Raw genomic sequence first — 25,546 nt, forward strand, 5'->3', positions numbered from 1 at the left:
CATTATTGATTCCAATCCAATGATGGTAAAGGTTCCCTATAATATCCATTTCATGAGGCTGTTTTCGTGTTTCCTTACCTGACTAAAGTGATGCATTTATAAATGGCACCGTAAACATGATGAGACACTATGGCACGGTGGCAGGTTAATCACTCTGTAAAGTAGAGAGCTAGTACAACAGCATACTTAACAGCTTCATAAAATTGACCTCCATTGTCAGTGACCTAATGTTTTAGAGCTGGTGGTGACAATGTACACTTTGCTTTCACAAATATTTTGCCAATTGTTTTCTGTAAATCATCACACAAACACACAAATATATAGTATATAGGAAGGGAAATTAAAAGACACCTCATACTGTAACTGCCTGTATACTATTATATGCAAACCTAGTAGAATAGTGTAACCTGTACGAGAGATCAAAATGCTACCAACTTGCCACAGGTAAGCTGTAAAATACAATGTAGGGTTGATACAAGTGTATGGTTATAAGATTCTCCCTAGCTTCACCTGGAAACCCAAACCAACAAGGGAAATTAAACACTCTTCTTCAAATTATCCAACATCTGGAGGACATGACAATCGATACAATGGTATTAATTGTTCGTGGCATTGGGGGCAGGGAAGCAATACAGGCTTTTTTTTATTTATTTATGGAAAATGCCATCTAAATCCAAACATTTCCTCCTGAATATTCAGGCCATGTGAATACAATATTCATTTTGCTGCAGGAGAACAGTCGATGCATAACAATGAGATCCGCTAATGAAATCAACCATCAAGCTGAAGTACATACATATTAAACTGAGGTCCCGGTGTCATTTGCTTTTTGCATCGTTTGTTCTTTTTCCTCATTTCTTTCCCCTGACCTTTCAATATTTTCTCCTACCTTGAATTTGCTTCAAACAAGAATGATGATTGCATATCACAGCTTGATTCAGGGCATGCAGGCCTGAATAGCCCACATTTCTTACAGAATTTGGATTGTTTCTATAAACACATTTATCATACATTTTAAGCTGAGAACCTCATTCACATTACCAATCAAGTGGTGCAAATGGAAAGAGACTAAACTAAACATCAATGTGATACCATGCTATATAGCCAAGTCTGGAGAAGCCATTAGGAGTAATCCATTAAAAATGTTAATGATGTTAATGATCAGGTATAGGTTAGACAGGTAGAGGTTCAGTCAAATCAATTATAATAATTGTTTGACAAGGCAAAATGGATGGATGAAAGCTGTTTCCATGCAGTGGTTTTCCCATACATAAGTGAATACATTATATACTGCAGTTTAGTGTACATTTTATTCTCATGAACACCATAATGGTCACACAGGAGTCAACTACTAGGCTTATCTATCTAGCATTATTAACGTATGTTGGTTTAAAAAATGGGAACATTGGTACAGAAAATGATGTGTCTGAAAATCTGTGATACTGATTAACCTCAAATTAAATGCACAGTCAATGAGAAAATACAAATGCTAGGCCGCTGACCAATTTAATCAAAAGTGCACGGACACAGATCCTCCCTCAGTTGATGATGATAAAGTTCAGTTTAACCACCCACACTTGATCTCATCTTTCTGCACCAACAAAGGCTGCCTCATGACTGCGCAAACAACGTCTCCCCTAAAAATTGACATTTTAATCCTTTTCCACTTGCCTAGTAAACAATGGCAGTGGAGATAATTGATCAAAGTGCGCAGGGATCCCTGTGAGCGGCGGAAGGTCACCGCTCGCCAGCAGAGCTGATATGGGGAAAACAGCACTGATGTTCCCGAGATGCCATTTTTCTTTTCCTGACAAAGACTCCATCTGCCACCGAGACATTTGCAGCCTCCGAGTCAGAATATCAATGATTTCCAACCATTTGACATCTCTGCGTTCACCTTGGCGTCACCTCTACGTGCATCTGAGCGCTGACGGCACAGATCCTCTCTCAGTAGACACAGCAAGCTGCTGCCAGCATGATCCCTCATCCGGCTAAGTGGCATTTATGCAGCCCGAGGATGGAAAGCATTTTATTAGCATCGATATTATTTGAGCCCTTTCAGATCTGCGTTATGGGTAGGGGGGACGAGGCATTTCTTCTTCACTCTCACACAGTGGACAAGGAAGAGCTAAAACGAGGGGTGAGAAGAACATTGAGCAAATGGACATGACAAGCCTATCGGGGATAGATCTGTTCTTGGGCGAAATTCTTTCGGATATTTATTTTGTAGAACACAATATTCCTTGTGTATTGACTGATTTAGTCAGAGAGAGGAAAACAAAACCCTGGCCTCTGCTGGACTCTCGATGCCAGCAGTAAAAGGGAGTGAATGGCAGGCAGCTGGCCATAACTACGAAAAGATACTAAAGAAAATTCAATTTTCTTCCACGCCATCTGCACACCACACCACAGAGAAGCCCTTATGCCTTATGGGTCTGCAATCCTCCAACAATATCCTCCACGTAGAATGTGCCACAACAACTATCCCGGGGCCCAAGCCCACCATGACCTTTCACCCCTGTAAGGGGGAGGGGGGGTGCACATGATTAATTCTACTTTATTGACAACAAATTAGCCTCTGTGGCTGCAGCTGGCTGGAGCTCATCCCTCAGCTTTAAATACCAACTGTGTAATTAGTCGCCTATAAGATCACAGTCGGCCTAATTTGAGTTTGACAATGCAGCTGAAAAAGAAAGGGCCAAATCAAATCATCAGCTCAGACTCAAAAGGCAATAGAAATCCCACAACATGCCATTTAAAAAAAAAAAAATGAATTTCTTTTTACCATAATATTTATTCTCAAAGGGTCTCACGCGTGGGAATATACAGAATTGACTATATAGATATAGAAAGCTCAGTACATTTCCATTTGTAGCAATGCTGTGCCTCCACGTCAGACGGAGTAGAAGTAGTAATCAATCCACGGGGGCCTCCGTGACGCATTTGTTCGATATGAAGATGTGTTGGTTATGGTATCCATAACAAGCATCATCAGTTCCCCAGGAAAGTAAAGTGGCTGTGAACATGAAAGAAGGGCGCTTATGACCTATCTACACACGACGGCCGGGGCGGATGGAGGGCCAAATGCAACCGGCAACACATCAGATAGGATCTAAATGCTGCAGATGGCCATGTATCAAGTCAGCGTTAGCCGATCGCTCCAACCAGCAGCACTGAAATGGCACTCAGGAGAATAAGCGAGGGAGGAGGGGTGTGAGACGACAGCATCTCCTCCGAAAAGACATGTCTCTCTTCTTGACAAGGAGGTTTAACAGTGGGGTCAGTGAGGATCTATTCTATCTGGCTGGTGAGACAGCACTTAAGAGCGGAGGCCATGTGTGACCCTGGTGGTCCCCCTCAACCCCCAACCCTCCCCCAGGCTGATCCCCATTAACCCATTCAATCCCGGAACGCATCTGTGTCATTTTAGATTTGAGCTATAACCACTATTTTTGAAAAGTCTTGAACATTTGTGCAAATCTTTGAATACATGTTTTTTTGGAAACAACATTTTTAACTCAAATCTTTGCATCTGGGGGGTCCCTGGAACAAAATATTTAAGATATGGGGGAGTCCGTGGCCAAATACATATCATTTTTGGCGGTCCTTGACAAGAAAAAGTTTTAGAGCCACTGATATCAAATATTTTGTTCCAGGGACCACCAGAAGCAAAGATTTGAGTTACAAATGTTCGCATATACAAATTGTCACAATAAAAACAAAATAGCAGATCTAAAAGCTCATTTGGTGCCGTGCTATGAGCTTGTATATCTGCTATTTCTGAATAGCCAAAGTATAAAATAATGGTTATAGCTCAAATCTAAAATGACACAGATGCGTTGAATGGGTTAAGAGTAAGAGCCACCCTGACATAAGCTGCCCCACACAAAATAATCTTCGTAGATACCTCTGTGCTGTTCTTAAAGCAGTTCTATCGCCCCATACTTTTTAAAAAAAGGAGGTGGACACAGATGTTTTCAAATGTCCCTTGTTCAATTGGCTGGCTGCAGATGACCCACAATCATTTGGTGAAGTGCGACAGTGAAATAGTGTTAATTTCGTAGGCTAAAACTAGACTAATGTTTGTCAACTACGTTTTTTCACAGACAAAAACGAAATAAAAAATAACCTATGATGACTAAAAATAAATACAATGACAATTTCATCAACCAATAAAAACTAGATGAAAATGTTGGGGAGGGACTAGTGGAGAAGACATCCAGTAGAACTAAGACAAGTCATTTTATGCTTCGTTGTGCGTGGATGGATGTCACGCTCAGAAAATATTTTCAGCACACAACCAAGTATAAATCAGGCTTTACGACAACATCAAGGCCCGCCAAAATAAATGTTTAAATCAACTGTAGATTTAGTCAACTAAAACTAGACTAAAAGTAAAATATTTTAGATGACTAAAATATGACAAAAAATAAACGGACTATAACTAAAACGAAATCAAAAATTGCTGTCAAAATTAACACTGCAGTGAAGCCAGAGACTCATGGCACATGTTTCATTGAGCTGCATTATGTCTCTATACATTTGCTCTGCATTATGTCTCTATATATTTGCCCTTCAGAAGAGAGGGGAATTACCCTTCCTGTCAGTGCACAAATAAGCACAAGGCCTGACATGTGTGAGCCACAAGCAGAGGGGAAGAGGTTTAAGTCCTGAAAGTTTAAGCATTACACCGTTATACCAACATAATTTATTATTCTCATCCCTTTTCTTCAGGTTCTCTTTCCATTGTTTTATAATCATTACTTTTGCCATTTTACATTCATATTACTGCCACATAGCGTTTGTGCTTATACTGTCAGATCCCTGAGCCTTTTAAATCCAACCAAAGTAACTTATTCGTTTTTTTTACCCATTCATGTAATAAAGCTATATCACTTGCATTAGTTAATGATTGATCTCTGACAGAGTTCTTTTCATCACTTCAGGATCACTTTCTATTGCGCCCTCCATTTCTTTCAGCCCCCCCTCTACATACCGCTTTGCTCAGAGCACTGAGCAGCAGGAAGAGTGGGCTCCAGTATTTACTACCACCATCATATTGCACAGCCACAGCAATCTGTTAGCCATTCAGGGCCAGTCACAGAAAATAGCCTGCTCTTTGAAGCCACCACCGTTAACTGTAGGAGGTCATCAAATGTTTTTCTTTTTTTTGGGGGCAGTGGGGGGGTGTACTAGTCACACATACACACACACACACACACACACACACACACACACACACACACACACACACACACAAATCTCAGTAGAACGCAGCGGTCATAGAGCTTCTGCTTCTCTCTTTTTCCTCCGTTCCTTGGCTCACCAAGCTCAACGCGTTTCATCCTTGCAGCTCCACTACACTTCATGCCTTCACCACCCCAACAGTCATCTCCGTCAGTCCTCTCTTTTTTTTAATCACGTCTCAACTTTGTCACTTTTCAACACCCTTTTCTCCTCTCCTAATTTCATCTCTGCTTCACCAAACCTTTTCCCCTTTTCTCATCTTCTCTTGTTTTTCCACCACCAGCTGCCTCTTTGGTGGAAGTGTTGTGGGGTGGGGCCCATAGGTAAACTGGAGGTTACTGATAACAGCCGTAGTAAATCCTGGGAGGTTTCTATTACACCCACAGGACGCCCAGCTTCAGAGATGATAGGATTCCTCCAGCCCGGCTCATTTTCCCCATTGCCGTTCCAGCACAGTTAGTCGGCATTGAGTGACCTCTCTCCTGCCAGGGTCAGCCGCATAAACATTCTAATAGGCTTTTCCTGTGGATCAGGTGGTAGTTGTCTTCATGCCTCTACGGCGGAAGTTCAACATTGAGCAAGGCACGCGAACAATGTAATTATTTCACTTCGGAGTTTTTTCGCTCTCGACTCCGCCTGTGATTCTTCGGAGTTAAAGAGCGTGTCTGGTTTGCACTGTGTTGACTTTGTGCGCCAAGATTGTTCACATTTCTCAGAAGCACAATAAGCAGTCAAGTGGAAAGGGGAAGTCCAATAATAACACTGTCCTGCTACCCGTGAAATGTACTAGAGCCTACCTGACACCTGTGTCTGATGCCGGATTAAAAATCCACTTGGAGAAGAATAATTGACTTGTTTTATTTAGATTTAAATGTACAGTCAGCCACATGCATTGTTTCAACACAGCGGAAGTCTGGAGGACTGTACATTCTCAAAGTGTAAAAAATGTAAAAGACATGCATAGTACTAACAAATAACTCACACTATGTTGTAGTAATTGCAACAGTCAGAGGAGAGCTGTACAGTACTGTAAATCACACTTTCTGATAGGAGTGGAACTGAGGCTTAAAGATCCCTACTGACACTGTCAAGGGGGAAACAATACAATTTACAAAGGCAGCCAAGCAACAACTGTTCAAAGCTAGTGTATGCAGAGTGGCTCTTCAAATATTAAAACAAAAAAGGCAAAGAACTGTTCAAATCCCACCAATTATCCCATGTACGGACGACAGTAATTTATTTCAAAATAACCAAAAAGTCAAAACAAAAAACAAAAAAAGTTACTCAAATTAAATAGACAGACAGTAATTCTATGCAAGATGGGAACTAATTAGAAATTCACAAACTAAGAGCAATGTGTAATGTAGTGCAAACCAATTCCATTAAAGAGGGCCTTGTTAAATCTCAGCCTAATTGGAAAGTTCTAATCCTGTTCCTAAATAATACTTTAAATTGAAGAGTTCCGCTAAGTCTGGCCATTCCACTTCTTCCCTACAATATGTAATTTAACAAAGCAAACTGATTTTTGTAATGCAAAATGAGCAGAGCATCTTCAGAGAACAGAGTTAAACTGTTTATACTGGAGTAATGTATGACAGGTAGTTGAAGACCAGACAACTTACTGTGGGATACTGTAGTCAGTTCTGTGACATCACTGCTCTGCACCTGAAACACAAGACAACACTGTCAGCTTAATTGCTTGATTTTATTGATTTATTCATTCGGCATCATTCGGCTCTGAAAGCTCCATGAAAATAAAATAAAAATGCAAATTTGGAGGAGCCCAAGGCCCCAAGGGAAGATGACTTATCCATTCAGACATCAACGGCAACTCAAAGTACTGCAACACCAGGCCTTGTGAAACACCAAAAAGAGTAATTTGCATTGGACATGGTCAAAAACACTCCAGAGAAAATGTATACAGACTATTGAATGACAACTACAGCAGCATCTTGGCAGCTATGCAGACAAACATTTTAACCGAGGACTCCAGTAAGAGGCATGATAAAACAAAAGGTGTTCTCTACAGAACAGCTTATGTAGACATACGGGTAGTACTTAATTCTGTTTGGGGGTTTTTTCCTCCAGAAAATGCATCTCGAGCAATGCATTGCATCTTCAGCTGAAGCTTCTGTCTTGAAATTAGTCCAAGTACAGCCATACCACACTATAAGCCCTTTCTAACACACACCCTCTGCCAAAGCAACTATCATGCTCAGGAGATTTTATCACAAGAATGACAACACTTGTGTAAGCACAGCAAACATTTCTGACCAGCCAGCAAATTTCTACTATTTACGCATTTCCATCTGGGTTCATTTTGTTTGGAATGTGAAGGAAATGAAGTGCTGGGCCAGTTTTACACCAGTGTCAGCAACAGACGCTGTACACTGTGCGATTTCCAGCCTCAACGCATCACTCAAATATCTTTAGTCCGATCTGTCTTAAACATTGCAGACCTACAATGAGATGTTCCATATTGTAATGGATTGACAAATCTAGTTGGACTACTGATAATGCCAAAGATTATTGTAAATTAATCATGATGACGAGGGCTATCAATAATTCTTAGCCACTGGACATAAATATGTTTTGTAATTTATTTAACCTACCTTTTTTCCTTGATAAAGCTCTATGAATAATGCCTGCATATTACTACTGAGGAAGTCAAACGAGGTACCCCTCATGTTGTTCATGTGAGTTCAGGCTATTTGCCTTCATTTGTAGCAATCTGGCTTTGATTGCTGTAGGCATTTCCCTATATTCTCCTTTCAAAATGGCTTCAAGCCAATTAATGGAGTCTAAGGAATTAGTCCTCTTGTCTAACTGAAAGAAGGGGGTTTTATTCAGTGAAACACTCTGCCTGCTTTGCCTTTTTAATAAACCTATCCTGGATATCCGTAATCCTCTATTGATGTGGGACTCTTTCTTTCTGTGATCCAATCTCCCCCATCCCCACCCTGCAATTACACTACTGGCACAAACTCTCAGGTTACGTACAACACAGTAAAGTTTTACACAAGACAACCATGAGAGCAGGGATAGTTACTATCACATATTCCCTTGTGTTTTCCGCTGTGAAGTGAGACGTGTGGAAATGAAAACCATCTGAGGAAAACATGAGAGAACATATGTTAGGAAACACATAGATGCTAATGGAAATAATGTTTTAAAGTTGGATAAAGGACTGTTTACCACCCATCTTTACCAATAAGTCAGAAAATAAACTATTTCAATTCAAATAAACAAGCCTCATCTATGAATATATAGGTCTAGTGGCAACATTATTTATTTTTGATTTATTTTTTAAGTCTTTAAGGGTCCATAAAACTGCATATCATCACCAACATGGATATATTCTTTTCTTAAATTTCTATTTAAATTTGACTGTTTTGATACTGACAGCAACCATTTGCATTTTTTGCACTTGGAACAACAGTATTATATTTTTGAATTGCTGTCCCTATGGTACAGTAGTCCAGGCCTATACGCAAAAAAAAGAAAACTAATGTTGTTTGAAGACAGGCCTTGTTGAGTTTCCATAATCCGAACTTTGATCAGCCACAATAGTCCAGTGCCTATTCAAAATGACTGGACGTCTGTCCTGAAAGGAGATCTGAATGTAGTGTGAAATCCCTGCAGTACATCTGGCCCGCTTCATGTGCCATGTTTTAGGCTCAGTCCCGTTCAACTGATGAGGATGTTGTGTAAAGCCCAACTGATGCCAGATCCTAAACTGATCCTAAACTATGGACCTATTTTCTAATCTATTTGATTTTTTTCTAAAAGTTTTGCAAAGCTCTGCAACAATGCAACACATCGCATTATATTGCATTGAGCTTATAGATCTGCTTTATCTTAATAGAAATTTGAAACTTGCACCTGTAATGACATGCCCAAATTAGGGACACCAGATTTTAAGTGGTTACAAATTGGGACAGAAGTTAAATAACGAAGGCCCGACGGCCTTTGCTGCATGTCACTCCCCATCTCTCTCCCCATTTCCTGTCAGACTACTATCCTTTCAATAAAGGCATAAAAGCCCAAAAAAATAAATCTTAAAAAAAAAAGAATAATTCAATGACGGCCAATACACTGGTGGTGGGGCTCTAATGTTGTGTGAAAAGCGGGAGGATGCTGTGCCCCCCTCTTGCTATATCCTTTGTAAATCAGTTCCAAAATATTTGGATTACACATGGGAGCTTCTGCACATGCAGGATTTGTTGGAGCTGGGAAGAGTGGTTTCCATCCATAGACAACTGCGTTTGACTCAACATCAATGGCAACACTGTTGTGCACCTCACCTATTACAGGCTCTTCCTGCAACTCCCATCTGTGCCATTTTGTAGTGTGGAACATCAGTGGAAAGGAGAGATTAGTTTCTTTTATATTAGGATGTTTCATCCAGTGCTGAGAGCAAAAAAGGTCACTCCCCAACCTCAAATAAAGGTCTTTCCTGGTAACTCTTTGAACTGCAGCACAGCTGAGCCTCCTCATGTTACTGAGCTGTCTTTTCTGTGCCATCATTAAAAGAATAGACAATGACATGAGGCTGCCTAGAGAGAAAGCTGTGTGCAAAGTAATGAGTAATAAATAACAGTGTCCAGGTAGCAGGTTTCTTTCTCTGTCCTCTACTTCACAGCTGTGTTGGATTACAGACGTTACCGCTGGAAAGTCAGGAGGACGGGGTGAACATTTTGCACGTCATATTTTGTGTCTTCTTTGCATTCACAGACTCATACCTAAGCCACTCACCTTTAACTGATAGCCAGCCTTCTTTGCTTACACACACTTTATATGGCTTTGATGGACAGTTAACTTTATTTGAATGCAGCTTATACTACTCATTTCATTCATACACTTCGATGATGAATAGGCTAAACATAATGTATGATTTATAGATATACAGTAAGCACTATGTATACATATCTATATATACAGTGTACACACACACACACAGCTATCTATCTCACAACACTGCTGCGATAACAGGCCTTAGAATTAACAATAACACAATTTATACAACTGCAAAATAAACTCTGACTAATAATTGATGAGGTGAAAGCTGTGACATAATTCTTCAAACTTACACACAATGTCATTTGGTTATGTTCTACAAAATCTATCACTAAAATTGAAAAGTATTAGCAATAATCCTACAACAGGAAAAGCCTACACGTTGTCATGAGGCGCCTCTCTGCCCATACAGATTATTCCTGATAATCCACTCCATCCACGCTGTGGATCCTTTTAAACCACTCAGCTAAAACAGAGGGCTAGCACTTGGGAGCATTAATCCAATAAAAAAGAAGTTTGTTTACAGTGGCTGGCACAGCCTTTCAATCTTGCCTTACATCAGCGAGTAATTAACTTTGCACTGTTAGCAAGAAGTTTCTTTAAAACTAGAACATGTGAGAACGTTTATTTGTTCGGTGTGTGTGTGTGTGTGTGTGGGGGGGGGGGGGGGGGGGGCGGTAGAATTATGTGATGGCAAGGCCATCTCCTATGTGGAGAGAACGAGTAAGGAGCCTAGTCAATTAACTCAGTTGGATGCTAGCATTTTGGCCTCTGTGCTGACCCAAACATTTTTAAGGAATGAGTCCTCTACTTTCCCCAATTCCCTTATCATGCCACACAATGTTGAGCAAGAATTAAATATTCAAAAATGGGGCTGCAGTAAGCATGCCTAGCGCAGCTAAAATGGCCAGCATTTGTGGCAGCAGTGACCAGATTTTAAATGCAGAAAGATCAATAAATAAAAGGAGGCTGCTGAGGCACAATCTTGGTGTGTGAGTGGAATGGTTTATAATAGCCACTGAATGTCTCTGCTGCTCCTGCAACCAGCTGGTCCTGAATTATGAATATGGAGTCTATTCAACAAATCCCTGTCTCCTCACTGTCGCCAGCATCCCTGCAGTTTAAACTTGCGACAAGGCAGCAGTTCCAGCTCAGGGTGCACATAAATACAAAACAGACGAACAAATAAGCCCAAGCATTGACATTGCAAACATCAGCCCCATTAACACAGAGGGGAAGACTTCAATCACCGAAACATCCCTCGTTCAGCTAAAGCTTTATGACAAGCTTCACCAGGAGGAGAGGAAAATAGACTGAGTGGAAGATGAGTGAAAAAGAGTAATCTCCCTGACATATTCCTAATAATCCACCTCCCCTAATACCTCTCCCCCAAGCTCACCCAATCACAAAGTGTCAACCCTGACCTACAAAGGGACTCCCATCCAGCTTTAAATGTTTAAAAACATCAATCATATAAGACAAAGAGGGGACACTGAATTATACAGTATTAACCTCCAGGGTTTGCATACAAAGACCTTAGATTTATTTATGCTCATGTGTCAAGAGCCTCTGCACTGTTCTTTACAGCGAACTGGCTGCCACTCTGATGGACCTGCTCAGCCCTCAGCAGGAGTTCAGCGTCTTTGATTAATGAGTGCAAGCTTGTGGAAAAGGGTAAGAATTGGAGGGATGAACGGAGAAATGGGCAAAAATACACACTTATTATCAGTCCTCCGTCAAAATGGTTGCCGCAATTAGTGATGGGTTTAGTTCATCCTTGTCCACGACACAGGGCCTGCTTAACCCACTAAGAAACAGGCCTACGTAGCGTCTGGTTTCTGTAACCTTGGAAGTCACTATAGATGAAAAAGGCCAGAGCTCGCAATATGAATCTTCAATAGACAAAGCCAAATGATTAGGGCCCCCATCACATCCCTACTAAGATATGGAAAGGTAAGGAACCCACATTTTAATGACATCCCACTCAAAATTCAGATATAGTAGACAAAACAAAACAAAAACAAATTAAAAACACTAGTAGAGCTATTCCTCACACAGTCGTTCTTGACAAAAGTAACCTGAGAAAAGAGAAATTGGAGCTATTGACAGTAGAGGCTATTGCCCTCTGTGGTTTATATATCCTAAACACAATCATATGAAGTAATGTGTATTGCATAATATACCACATCTTGTCCTGCTTATCACAAGTCACTGTCAATCGTATCTCATGATCAGGTGAAATTATATTTAAGAATGTAAATGTATGCGTCCAATACTAGTACTAATAAGCAAATACTATGTAATTAAAGATGGCTTATTAGGCTTCTTGTAAGAAAAGGTCTGTAACAAAGTGGATGAATCTCTGAAAATAATGATTGAGCTGAAAGTGTATTTATCACACCGCTGGGGCTGCTAACATTTAAAAGTGCTGTTTCAAGCAATTTAGCAACCTTGAGCTATAGCTGAGACTTTCCATCCTTGAAGAACAATCCCTGCAATATTATAAACATTCAAATGCCATGTTGCTGAGGGATGTTTTCTATGCGTTTAAAACTCACATTAGAAGCCTGTGATTTGTCGCTCTGCAATATTGTTCACTGGGCCTGCAGCAGTTTCCAAGGACATGGGCTCTGAATAAATATGAGACAAATTTAGTGACCTTCTAGCTGTGTATCTGGTTATTGGTTGATTCATTGGCAGTAACTGGGTGCATGCATATCACATCAAGGCTGTAATCTGATTTATCTTGCTTCCTTGGCTACTGAAGCCATTTAAATGATGGACCTTAACAGGAATAATGTTTACTGCCATTTCACAGACTGTGTGTACAAAAGGGCCTGCACTAGTATCTCGTTATTATCAATTAATTGATAATTAAAATCTAAGGCTAGTCAAAGACAAAGAATATAGTTATAGTATGTGTAATCTGTACCAGGAACGAATACATAGGCTCTCTTGTTCAGAAATGACTGTGCACATAACAAAATACTGTATGAGGATCAAAACTGAGATGCACTGCATGGGGACTAATAGTTGTGGCCAAACCTGGAGTAACATTTCTTGAGAAAAAGACTTCTCAAATGATTATTAGATTACCTAGAATATACGTAGTTATAAGTGATTCAACATAGAAAATGTGTGGCATTATTCTTGCTCACAATGTAGCAAAAAGTAGCTTATCTTTCCTTTTGACTACTATTAAACAAACTATGAAATCCATATGCTATAAAGTGCATGTATGCTATGCATGCGTGTGTGTGTGTGTGTGTGTGTGTGTGTGTGTGTGTGTGTGTGTGTGTGTGTGTGTGTGTGTGTGTGTGTGTGTGTGTGTGTGTGTGTGTGTGTGTGTGTGTGTGTGTGTGTGTGTGTGTGTATGTCTGTCTCATCTGTGTGAACATTGATGATTTCTTTGCATCTTAAAACAGCAAATGAAACGGGTGCCAGACAAGTCTCGTCTAGTCTAAGAAGCCGTTTCCACACAGCCTACTGTATGAACTCCAGACAATGAATGTCCACAGAATCAGGAAGAGGGAGAAATGACAGCCAGGGATAAGTCAGTGTCACAACTTTGCCACAAAACAGCCATATCATTTGTTTTCCTAATCACTCTTGTCAGAGTGCTCCAATACTGGACCTGCTTACTTACTGGGAAATTAACCATGCTTGTCCCCCAGATTGACAAACAACAAGTCTCTATGGTTAAAATGAATAAATAAATTTGAGCCAGCCCTGAGAAAAACAAAACTAACACAAAAAAACACGAGTTATTTGAGAATAGCCTACTACATGCCAAACTAGATTACATATTTGAACACGCCCAGACAAATTTGCTTTGGAATATTATATCAAATCAACTGTCAAGACACATCAACCTGTCACATGACTGCAGTGACAACTTCAACAGTATGACAGAAAGTAAGACATTGCACACAATTTCAACACCGTAAAGCAAGGTCATCTCTCTTCCAGTTCTTCCTCCTTAAAGTTTCATAAACTTTATTATATAAAAGCACCATATACACAGATATTATAATATTGACATAAATACCCCAAGATGGCGAGTGGCTTGTTGTCTAGCTATAGAAGGGCAGAAAAATGGAGGATATTGTCATAAACACAAAGGGTAAATTTCAACCAAGACCGCAGCTGCAGCATTAGCTGCGCTCTCCTATAAGTAAAGCAACAAAAAGATAAGACTGGAGGAGAACCTCGACCCGGGGGCGGATCGTCCGTCTGGTCTGATATGCGAAACTAATCTTTTAAATGATAGCCAGGTTAAATCACCCAGAATGAAACCCATCATCCAAACACAGTTAAGATGTATTTATTGCATTATATTTCATGCCATAATAAACAAACGTCCGCAAACTCCTCGGCAGCCAGTCTCAGTCACCACTTCTGACTTCTTTTTTTATTTATTTTACAAAAGGAAGCACAGCTCAGTGAACTTGATATTAATATACAACCACGCCAACTTAAATCATTTTTGATTAAAAAGGCTGACAAGTCTCGCTACCCGTAGTAAGTGAACAGTGGATCCTCACAAACACAATGACAGGAACGGCGCTACAATGTAACGAAAAGAATGAACGGACACACTTAGCGCTGCCTGCGTTCACAAGTATACCGGCGGGGTCGGTTGTGTCTAGTTGCTCAACTCAAAGTGACAGAGAGCACTGTTATCTCTCGGTTATCTCTTTAACACTGCGACGGGACGTTTTTTCCCCTTTACAAAAAGTATAACACAGCAAGTTAAAGTACCACGACGACGTTCACAGCCGTGCTACGTTGATTTAAAGGCAACTTTTGCCACAGTAGCGCTATCAACCTGCTGAGCTCACACTAGATAGACTAGACAGGCTGAGCGTAGCAAGTGTCGAAGAAGAGGATGATGCTATTACAAGCAGCTAGCAGACCCTCACGTTAGCTTTAGCTGTTAGCCAATCCACAGCGTAGTGGAATCAGTGAAATGACAAAAAAAAAATCTGAAAAAAACAACACAGCCAAGCAAACTTAAACAAGGATAAACTCACCGTTGCTGTCGACGACAAAACCGTATTCCTGTGTCAGGTGTGAATTGGAAAATGTTCGGTGTTCATTTACTTCCCAGAAATGTGCTTTGTTTGAGGAGTGCGGTGGTGGCAGCAGATGAACAGAGAGAATTGGTCAGTAATTGAGTCGGGGTGAGAGAGTGGGACTGAATGTGGAACAAGCGGATTGAGACTCCTCTCTCTCTCTCTCTCTCTCGCTCTCTCTCTCACTCAAGGACTGCTCAGCTTCACTTCAAGGAACTCAAGTGACGTCAGTCACAGCTTCTACCACAAGGCAAACTTTTGTCCACGAGCAGTGAATGAATGGGACATTGAACATGTCAGCAAGTGCACAAAGTTTAGTCATGACAGCTGAGGTAGAACCAGTGGTGGGTAAAAAAAATGTTTTTACTTAAGTAAAAGTAGCAATACTGCGATGCAGACATAATACTCTGTTACAAGTGAAGGTCCGGAATTAAACATTTACTACATTTTAATAGTAAAAAGTACAAAAAGTATTGGTATCAAAATATATAAAGTACAAAAGTAAAAGTACTCATTATGCAGAATGTCCCATTTCACAAGTTTTCAAATGTATACAAATATTTTGAAAATAGCAGATCTACAAGCTCACAATGCTTCGCATGTACAATATTTGCCTCTGAGATCTCCACTACATCTCACTGAGATGTAGTGGAGTAAAAGTACTGAAAATTGGAAATACTCCAGTAAAGTAAAGATACTTGTACTTGAGTAAGTACAGTATTTGAGTAAATGTACTTAGTTTCTTTACAGTTTACACCACTGGGTAGAACAGAAACCATTTGATCTAGCAGAACTGAAGTATAGTAGGCTATTTATTATATAACAATACACTATGTTATTGGTTTTTGGACAGTTAACTGTGTTTGGTTGTTGCACCTTGTACAAATGTGTGTGTGCTACAGGGTTTCTCAAAGTGGCCCCCAGGGGTCCTTGAGGGGATTCCAGGGGGTCCCCAGAAAAATATGGAAATGTTTAAATGTTCACAAAAGGTTCACAAAACTTGTCAAATCTTCTATTATAAGGGGTCCCTGGCACAAACGCTTTTCAAATGGGGGTCCGCAGCCAAATACACATCAATTTGGGGGTCCTTGACATGAAAATGTTTGAGAACCAGTGTGTGTGTGTGTGTGTGTGTGTGTGTGTGTGTGTGTGTGTGTGTGTGTGTGTGTGTGTGTGTGTGTGTGTGTGTGTGTGTGTGTGTGTGTGTGTGTGTGTGTGTGCACGCGCAGAGAGAGACAAACTTTCAATTAACTACCAGTGGATTTCATAATATGGGTAGGCTGTTAAAGAACTGTTTTATTCGTTCCAAGACAGCTGTCTGTGCCTAATTGTATTGTATTTTAAATTGTATTTGAACTAACAGGCAGACAATCAGGAACTGGCTAAGCCAAGACCTTGTGTCCCATTCTGGGTTCAAATTATTACACCCAACAACACACATCCACAGAACTGCACAGAGATGCACAAGATGTGGGTAGCTTCTTTTTAAAATAGTAGCTATAGATCCATATATAGTCAAATAATAGTACTACCGGTACTTTTATTTCTACTGTAGCTGTAGCAACATATCAGTTGTAATCATAGATATAACATGCTTTAGTACAGTTCCTAATAAAGACATAGGCAGCTGCAGTTTGAATGTTCAGGCCGGGGTTTAGACTGTATCTTGACAATGGCACCTTTTACCTAAGCAATTTGTACACGAACCCAAAGTAATTGGATACAGTAATTAAGACACAAAGACACTCTTGAATTAAAGATGCCAGGGAAAAACCTTATTCAGCATTTGTAATTTAAAACAGTCTTATTTGCTTGTTCGCCATCCCCTTGTGTTCATTGATCCCTCCCCCTCTCCCTCTCCTTATAGTGGGTCAATTCAGACACTGCAGTCAGAGAGCTGCTGACTGGACTGGGTGAAGCACATGCATACTTGAATCGACAGACACGGTGGGAGAGGAACAAATGATTTGATGATTTTGTCACCCCAGCCAGGAGATGCCTGGATTTTTAATTGTATTGGAGAACCTTCATTAGGGAGAGAGAGAGAGAGAGAATGATGAAACAGATCAGAGTTGCATCATCATAAAAGCTTTTCCTGGCCCAGGCTTTTCACATGCAATCAAAATGTCAGCCTTACCTTGGTCATTTGTAACATAATAAGTGGCAGTCGAATGCAATGCAAGCAGCAATGTGGGGGGAGGGGCACGCACACAGTCTGTCCTCTTTAAGGGGATTTTTAAAGAGTCTTGATTAGAAAGTATAATGAGGTACCAAAGACACAGCAAAGATGATCTCTCAGGAGACTGATGGAAAACAAATTAAGGTGGTGATTTTGCCTTAATTATTATTTTTCTATCAATCCACAGCAAGCCCAGGATACCCATAAGGCACAAGAGTTGGGCTTGCCATCATTGATTTTGCCTGACATATTTAAAGAATACAGATTTTAATCATCTCGGTACACAATGCTCTGATCCCATTAAAACCAGAGCCTTCCAGCATCACACTTGCTTATGATTTAGAAAATGACACTTTTTCTCTCCAAGCTAGATACTGCATAAACACATCGCTAAAGTTTTATCTTGGGATATAAGCTACAATACCCACCCAGCCGTAGGCTCCAACACTGACAACAGCAAAACCCTGAGTTTCAATTTAACTTGTAAAAGTTGACGTTTACATGTCAATTTTCATATTCTGAGTTAAATGAACACTCAAGATTTTACTGTGTGCTGACAATCATTTTAGTTGACATAGACGTTCCTTAGTATGCCCATTCAGAGGACAGACATGTAAATGGTAGTCTTTGTTTTTGCTCTGTTAATTGGAGCATGTTCCAGGACACTGAATGGGGGGTATGACTTCTAGAACATGAGAAACAGATGCCACACACTTCTGTCTACATGCATTCCTGAAAAAGCTGGAAGGATAAAGAGACAATGAACTAAAAGAGCTGATTATCTAATCTTGATTAGAGAAATGTGGAATTGTGTTAAAACACCAGATGACCAAGAGAATATTGGTTTAGATGACACTGCTTTACAGCTATGGAAATTATGCAAAGTATACAGTAAATTAAACTTTATATTACAGTAGCAAATATGACAGACTAGGCCCACCACCTTTTTCTGGTGTTACTACTAACTAACTAACTACTAACTAAAATGATACAGGTGCGAGCTAAACCTGTGTGAAGTTCATTACTTCACGACATTGGTCTATATGAGCAATTTACCATGCTCAGAGGCTGTTGAGGTAAGTTTGTTAACATATTTGTTATGAGCTACAGCTTTCGTCCCTACATAACACAATCATTCACAGGCTTGGTAAACTGATGTCTTGTGAGCAGTAGCTCTCATTTTCATGCCCACTGTCATTCTGTGTCATATCTTATTCATGCATAGCACTGTCCATTTTAATTAGTTGTTTCAGGTCAGTGCAAACCCCTTCTGTCTCCAGGCAATAGCATGGCAGAAGTGTGAACAAAATGCATTCACTATTATTTGTGCGAAAATAGGCCATTATAGACTAATGATAAGACCACAGCTCCTCTATGGTGCATACTTTTAATAAACAATTCACTTGGCAGCCAGGAAACAGTACAATTTTGCAGATGCAACAGAAATATATGATGAACAACTAAAGCCAAGATCTTATTGGGGGGGGGGTTGAGCACTGTGCCACAAAAGGTCATTATATTCTAAGTAGAACTCATTATTTCCAAAATCCTCAAGCGAGGGGTTTCACGTGCATTAATGACACAATTAATTATTATAATCACCTCTGTGCGGGAAAATACACTGCACTGTACACATACATTTAAGGAAACTTGTTTTGTATTACCATATTTCTTTCTTTTGTTTAATTTTTTTTGTATCACTGAACCAAACATAATACAATACTATACAGTAATTCATGTCCATTACTGTGACAAACATTTGTTTATAGTATTACAGCCATGACAAATCTTTGTTAATATTGAGCATGTGTTCATGCTGCTATTGTGTCTCTAACCAATAAATTAGGCTTGGTAGCATTTTAATCATGCCTAATTGGAGGGACACTATCTATTCTGGGCATGTCATAATAGGCCAATATTCAGTGAAAATAGGCAAACATAAGGCAAAAATAGCAGATCTACAACCTCACATCAAAACAAATCTTGATTAATTGAATACATACTGTTGGACCACAATGGAAACAAGCCCTTAGGGCCTTTTAGCATCATTGTATAACCGTACCACTGTAGCAAACCGTTAATAAAGTATGTAATCAATCAAAAATGTTGAGAGCTTGTAGATCGGCTATTTTCGCCGAAGAGATTTAGTGTAAAGAGAAAAAAGGAGGGGACCATGGACAGACCCCTAGGGACGCAGGTCAAGGAAGTATAGGGTTTAAGTGGTTAACAGATGCATTGTCCAAAGTAAAGAAGGTGAATCAGAGTGCTGTCTTGGGGAAACTAGTGAAGTTGAGTTGAACAAGTACAGTAGATGTCACATAGCATTCCTCTGTGATTGCACATCTGCTAAACGGAACGGAATTATTTCCAAGTTCTGTTTAAGTAAGCCTCTTTTTAATGTGGTATTAAAAAGAGGCTTACTTAAACAGAACTTGGAAATAATTCCGTACCACTGGTAATGTTACATTCTACTGCGCTATAGTAGTTATTTGAAGATTGATAACATGAGTCTGATTCAGAGGGTCAAGATAATAATTAATTGCATTTTTATAAGATAAAATACAAATAAAAAACTCAAACTCAGTTTATGGACATTTATGGTATCTGGTTGTTCACCGCTTGCTATCTCTTCGTCCATTGAAACACGGTCAACCACCCCCGCCACAACCCACTTTGCATCAACTGGCCTTCTCTAGTATATTTTCACCTCCGCCTCTCTGTGGACATTGTCACCTCTATTAATTATAGGCTATACCATAATAGGGTGACATGGTCTCCTTGTAGCATGGAAGAGGACATTTACCAGGTAAGTCAGATTCATTCTCCAAAAGGTTAAGTGGATCTTGTATTTCATCAGACATCCATATTTGTCTTGCCGTTTCCTCACTGAATGGAATAACTTTAGACAATATTTGCACATTATAAAATACTCAAAAACCTTTTCTATGCCATTGTGCTGCCCCTGTGCAATGCAAACACAAAACATATTGACTTTGTTACAATTATCAAATCAATTCAGTAACTTGAACAGTTAAATGATAAAGTGCTTTATTAAAGAAAACACCACTGTATACTTGTTCATATTCAAAGCTACATCAAATGGATTACCACCCAGATTTCTGGGCATAACCTATTATTTGTGCAACACGGTTCTATACTCATAGTATTTAGGACCACCTAGTGGCTAAACACCTAAATTACAAGATATAGATCCTTCATTTGAAACCTGCCCCTTCGTAAATTATTCTTGGGTGAAATAAATGTTTGACAGATCAGATCCGTCTAAACACAGTTTTTTTTTTTGCATTCGATACATAATCCCACTTTCAAAAACAACTCAAGAATGTGATTAACACCCTGGGATGTTGATACTCAGCTGAAACAGGCTTCAGTTCCGATTCTGACCCAAGATTTCATAGGGGTTTATCAATCAATACATTTGTGGCGACTGAAAAAAAAGTGTTTGTAAGTGTGTGTGAATAAATAAATGACCTCATGGCTCACGGCTCACCTGTCCTTTGAAAACAACAGTGGTTAATTCAGGTGGGCATTAGGAAGGAATGGCATGTCTCATTCCTTTAGATGACAATGATTTAGATATCGTTTGAGAACTAATTAGACTGTCCTCAATTTGGTGTCCTAATTCATCTTTTTTCTATTAAATTATACATTGACAGATATATATTTAGCTGTAATGTACAGTAAGGACCACACAGAATGGAATGAAGTGCGTTGGCAGAGTAGTTATTTTCCTTTTACTTCATGTCGCTCATGAGCAACATTAAAGGAGACGTTTTTTATTTTATTTCCTGGCCTCATATCATTAGGGTATATACACCCTTGAGATTCATAGCTGTTCAGTACAGTCAAAGACAGATCCTTGACTCAAAAAACCTTAATTGTAATAAAGGGGCTCAGTGCAAGCAAAGAGAACGTCAGATATTGCACAGTGAACGTCAAATGTGTTTTCATGCTGTTGCAAACATGTAACAGAAAAATAATGATATTTTACACAACTGAACATAATAGCTAATAGCTTATTATCGTCCCGTTATTTCCAGCTATAAAGGATTTGTGGCAAGGCGACACAGAACTTGAATGATAAGCAAACACACGCCCCCAAATAAAAGACCAGCATATAAAAGAGGTGATATTAAACATGACCACCAACTACAATTAACATGTAGAAATAGCAGGACATTTTCATCAGTGTTACTATTTTAAGAATCTGTGGATTTAATATGTAATTGCAGAAAGCATATTTTTGTTAAAATCACAGTCATCAGTCATTATTTTCATCATGATTGTTAGAATTAATGCCATTAAAAAGCACACTGACCTACAGTAAGCTCGGAAGACTATTCAGACCCAGTGCAAGGGCACAGGACAAGACCTCTGACAGTATATAAACAGGGCTGGACATATCTCTGTTAGTCAGGGGCAACAATATTTTACCTGTTAAATCTGCCCTCCATGACAGTGTAACTCCACCTAGAGCTTTGCAATATATCAATATTATATTGTAATATTGTGATATAGCAAATGTGTCGTCTTTTCCTGGTTTTAATCACTAAAACCTTATCATATATTATAAAAAATGTCAAAAGTAGCTCACAATGAATTGCAATGTGACAGCTATTTTTGTCACAATATCGATATTGAGATATTTGGTCAAAGAATATCGTGTTATTTGACCTTGTCCACATCGCCCAGTCGTATTTACCTGTCAGATCTGCCCTTCATGACAGTGTAACTCCACCCTAATGAGAAGTTCCTGACACTCACACTGGCGGGACCGAGAGGAGCACCTCTTCTATGGCAAATCAGTTTCCTCAGCTTCCACCAAACAGGACTGGTCAGTGCCAGGGGCCCGGAATGGTGGGTGGTACTCAAATGCGGTGAAGACAAAGGAGCCAAGATTGTGCTTCTGGTGCAGAAACCAAATGACAGCTGAGATCCCCATTATGCCTACCACACTCAGTATGACCAGGGCGGAAAGCAGCGGACTAGCTTCTGAAAAGGACAAAAAAACAATGCATGGAAGGTTACTACAATAAACACGAACTCACTAAGGAATAAGTCATGATGAAACGGCAAACAAACTGAGTTCACTTACTTTGCTTGCCTTCCACTGCCTCTGAAAAACAAACAATTCAAGCAATACATTTAAAAGAAAGAAAAAACATTCATGATTGCATTGTGTGAACTTGCATGCATTCAACATCCTTTAAAATACTTGTAAAGTAATATACTGTATTATCATCCACATACTGAGGGTTATTTTTACAGAAAATAATGAACTTACTCTCTGGAGCCTCACAGACGACTCCATTCTCCAAATCCTCCTCACAGCTGACCTTCTCCCACTTCCTGGTTTCGGTGTGTAGTGTCGCACACGTATCCATGGGCGCCAGGTCGGACAGGCTGGAGCCGTCCTCCCAGTTACTGTAGGTCACAACTTGCTCACCAAGCCACCTCACGTCTTCACCTGATAGGACACACAATCAATACTACAGAGACCCCACAGGCAAACCCCTTCCTGAGGGAGGAATTGTTGTGGCTCTTTTGCCATGCCCTTTTTTCTCCTGTCTTTTGTGTTACCAAAGACTGTTCAGAATTCTGGTGTGAAACAGTTTGTAAACAACATAACCCTGTTTAAAAATGATTTACACAATGCATGATTCCATTTCTTTTGAGCTTTTCACAGATGTATGTGTACTATTAATAAGCTCCATAAACGCAGGATTTCCTGAACTCCAAAGAGGAACTGAGAACAAGTCTACCCTAAGGCACAAACAGTCATTGTATTGTAATAACTTAATGGTCACTGTAACTGTCATCACATGAACAATGTGGAACAAGCTCAGGAAATGTTGGAACTTGTTAGATGAGAAATGTCCTCGTGTTTAGAAACAACCTCTAAACCAACTTCAATGACAATGTTATTAACCAAGTAACTACACGTCCAACAAAATATCTGTATCATATACTGTAACAAGTGGTAATTTGACTTTCATCTCAGAACATTTCCGTAATCCTCCAGTCACACAGCACTTACTATTTGTGTCATAATACATGCCAAGCCATATACTGATGTTGCCTTTCCACACCTCTGGACTATAGTTTACGATGAAGTCATTCTCTTCAGCACTTTGGATGGTCACAAGTTCTACAAAAAACAAAGGAAAAAGTGTCCCCAGAAATCAAAACATGTATTAACCACTTAAACCAGAGTCCCCCCTAAGCCAAAAACTGTCAAAAACAGCCAATCTACAAGCTCAAAACGTTGTGAGCTAGTATTATCATTATTATTCATATTTTTTGCTCAACGCCCCAGAATAGGGACACTAGGGTTCAAAGTGTTAAAGAAGATATAGCTGATTAAAAATATAAAAACTTCGCTTTGAGGTAGCCTAATACTTCAAAACAATAATTCACATACCAAAGCCTTGGCAGAAAGACTTTGCTCTCTCAAATGTATAGCTTTTGATTTTGTCTTCTTCTCCATGGACAAAATGGTAGCATCTTTGTCCAAAGGGCACCCAGGTGCGTCCATCTGCAGGGCAATCTGAAGATAATAGGGATAGAATATACTTTATTATTCATCCTCTTGGGGACATGTGTCATCTGTTGACCCATTTCTAACTACTTAGGACAGGGTTCTTCAACAGGGGGTCCGGTACCCCTAGGAGGTCCTCAGAGATACTACAGGGGGTCCGCCAAATCTTTGTGTGATAGGAACTTATTTTTGAGGAAAACTTTAGCCAAAAATAGAAGATCTACAAGCACAGTAGCACAACGATGCCTTATGCTGCGAGGCGTAGTGAGCTTGTAGATCTTCTATTTTCGATGAGGGAAGAGGGGAGAAAAGAGCAGACCAAGCACAAAGTGAAAGGTCAAGTTTACCAAGTATAGAAGGTTTAAGTTATCAACTGTTTGAAAACACACATTAACATGAATGCAATCAACATTTTAAATAAAACATTAATTTACACAACACTGATTACAATGTTGTCAACAGCATTTTAAACAGTATGTAGTGGGGGGTCCCTGCTTCATCTATCTCTCAGTTAAGGGGTCTTGGCCTTAAAAACGTTGAAGACCCCTTACTTAGGAGCATTGGCCACAGTGCAGGACGAGGGACCAACTCCACTTGCCAGTAGCTTGCCAGCCAAGGGCAAAGGCAGGAGTATGAGACCCATGCATGTCTGTTGGTGTACTACCTACCAATGATTGTATAAAAAGTTACACATCTCCAATCTTTGTCAGATGAGCAAAGCAGGGGTTGTTTACTTTGATTGAAGCATTGCTTATTTACGCAATACAGGCAACAGGCAATCACTAATTAACAGGCTTACAAGACTTAAGCAACGCTTTGATGTGTGACTTCCACAAAACAATGTCAATGTAAACATCAAAAGGGTACAAATCAAATCAATGTGAAGATGACCTTATTGATACAGGGCCACAAAATGCATATTTACTAACCAGCGTGACCGACATTATTACCCGTAAACAAGGCTCAAATCTGCGATATCCTATGCGATTTAGTGTCAAACTATACTTACCACCAGCTAAAGATGAATGCAGATTAACATAAAACATAACTATACACCATAGGGATGAAAAACAGTGATATTTCCGAAGCGACTCCATGGTCTACGACCCCAAAAAAATAGAGTCGCACCAAAGTTTTCTGAGGAACTCTGCTATCTGTGTTGCCAGGTTTTAAGAGAGAAACAAGCAAACGGGTCTATGAAAACTAGCCCAAAAGAAGCGAGCCCTTCGCCCTTTTTTAAACATCTACATACATATTTACACATTTTCTTCCAATATATATATTTTTATTAGCCGATCTACGAGCTCACAATGCATCGTGATGCCACGTGTTGTGAGCTTGAAGATCTAAAAAACATATATATTGGATGAAAATGTTTAAATGTTGGAATATTTTTTAAACAACACAAATCTTGTATGGGGATCCACTCCCTGGCATAACATGTTTTCAGATGGGGGCAGACAAATACATATTAATTTGAAAATGTTTGAGAACCACTGGTTTAAACAACATAAGTAAACAAGCCCCAAATAAGCAACAACTGCACTCTAGAAACAAGCCAAAAAAAAAACACACACCCCACAAACTACCAATATTTACAAGCAACTTTACAGAAAGTCAAGCCCCAAAGTCGCTTATAATAAGCGGACATGGCAACACTGACTCTGCTACGTCAGCGTCACAGCGTGA

General features: G+C 39.7%; 2 protein-coding genes across 11 annotated transcripts in view; both read right to left on the minus strand.

Moving 5' to 3' along the window:
- baz2bb (bromodomain adjacent to zinc finger domain, 2Bb) overlaps positions 1-15,303 on the minus strand; it is a 61,289-nt gene extending 45,986 nt beyond the window's left edge. For all 10 annotated transcript variants that reach the window (XM_084085080.1, XM_084085084.1, XM_084085081.1 and 7 more), the window contains exons 1-2: positions 15,078-15,303; positions 6,870-6,912 (exon numbers count right to left, since the gene is read on the minus strand). The gene's annotated coding sequence lies outside the window, so the exon portion shown is untranslated. The remainder of the gene's footprint in view (positions 1-6,869; positions 6,913-15,077) is intronic.
- Positions 15,304-21,075: 5,772 nt separating this feature from the next.
- Positions 21,076-25,011, minus strand: cd302 (CD302 molecule). The gene is made up of 6 exons (XM_084083788.1): positions 24,867-25,011; positions 23,741-23,866; positions 23,357-23,467; positions 22,604-22,786; positions 22,415-22,435; positions 21,076-22,311 (listed from the first exon to the last, which is right to left on the minus strand). Exons 1-6 carry the CDS (start codon positions 24,952-24,954, stop codon positions 22,112-22,114), a joined length of 729 nt encoding a protein of 242 aa, XP_083939914.1. The 5' UTR covers positions 24,955-25,011; the 3' UTR covers positions 21,076-22,111.
- Positions 25,012-25,546: the final 535 nt, after the last annotated feature.

This window comes from Gymnoscopelus microlampas (genome assembly GCF_963454915.1).
Source record: "Gymnoscopelus microlampas genome assembly, chromosome: 17".
In the NCBI taxonomy this organism is placed as follows: domain Eukaryota; kingdom Metazoa; phylum Chordata; class Actinopteri; order Myctophiformes; family Myctophidae; genus Gymnoscopelus; species Gymnoscopelus microlampas.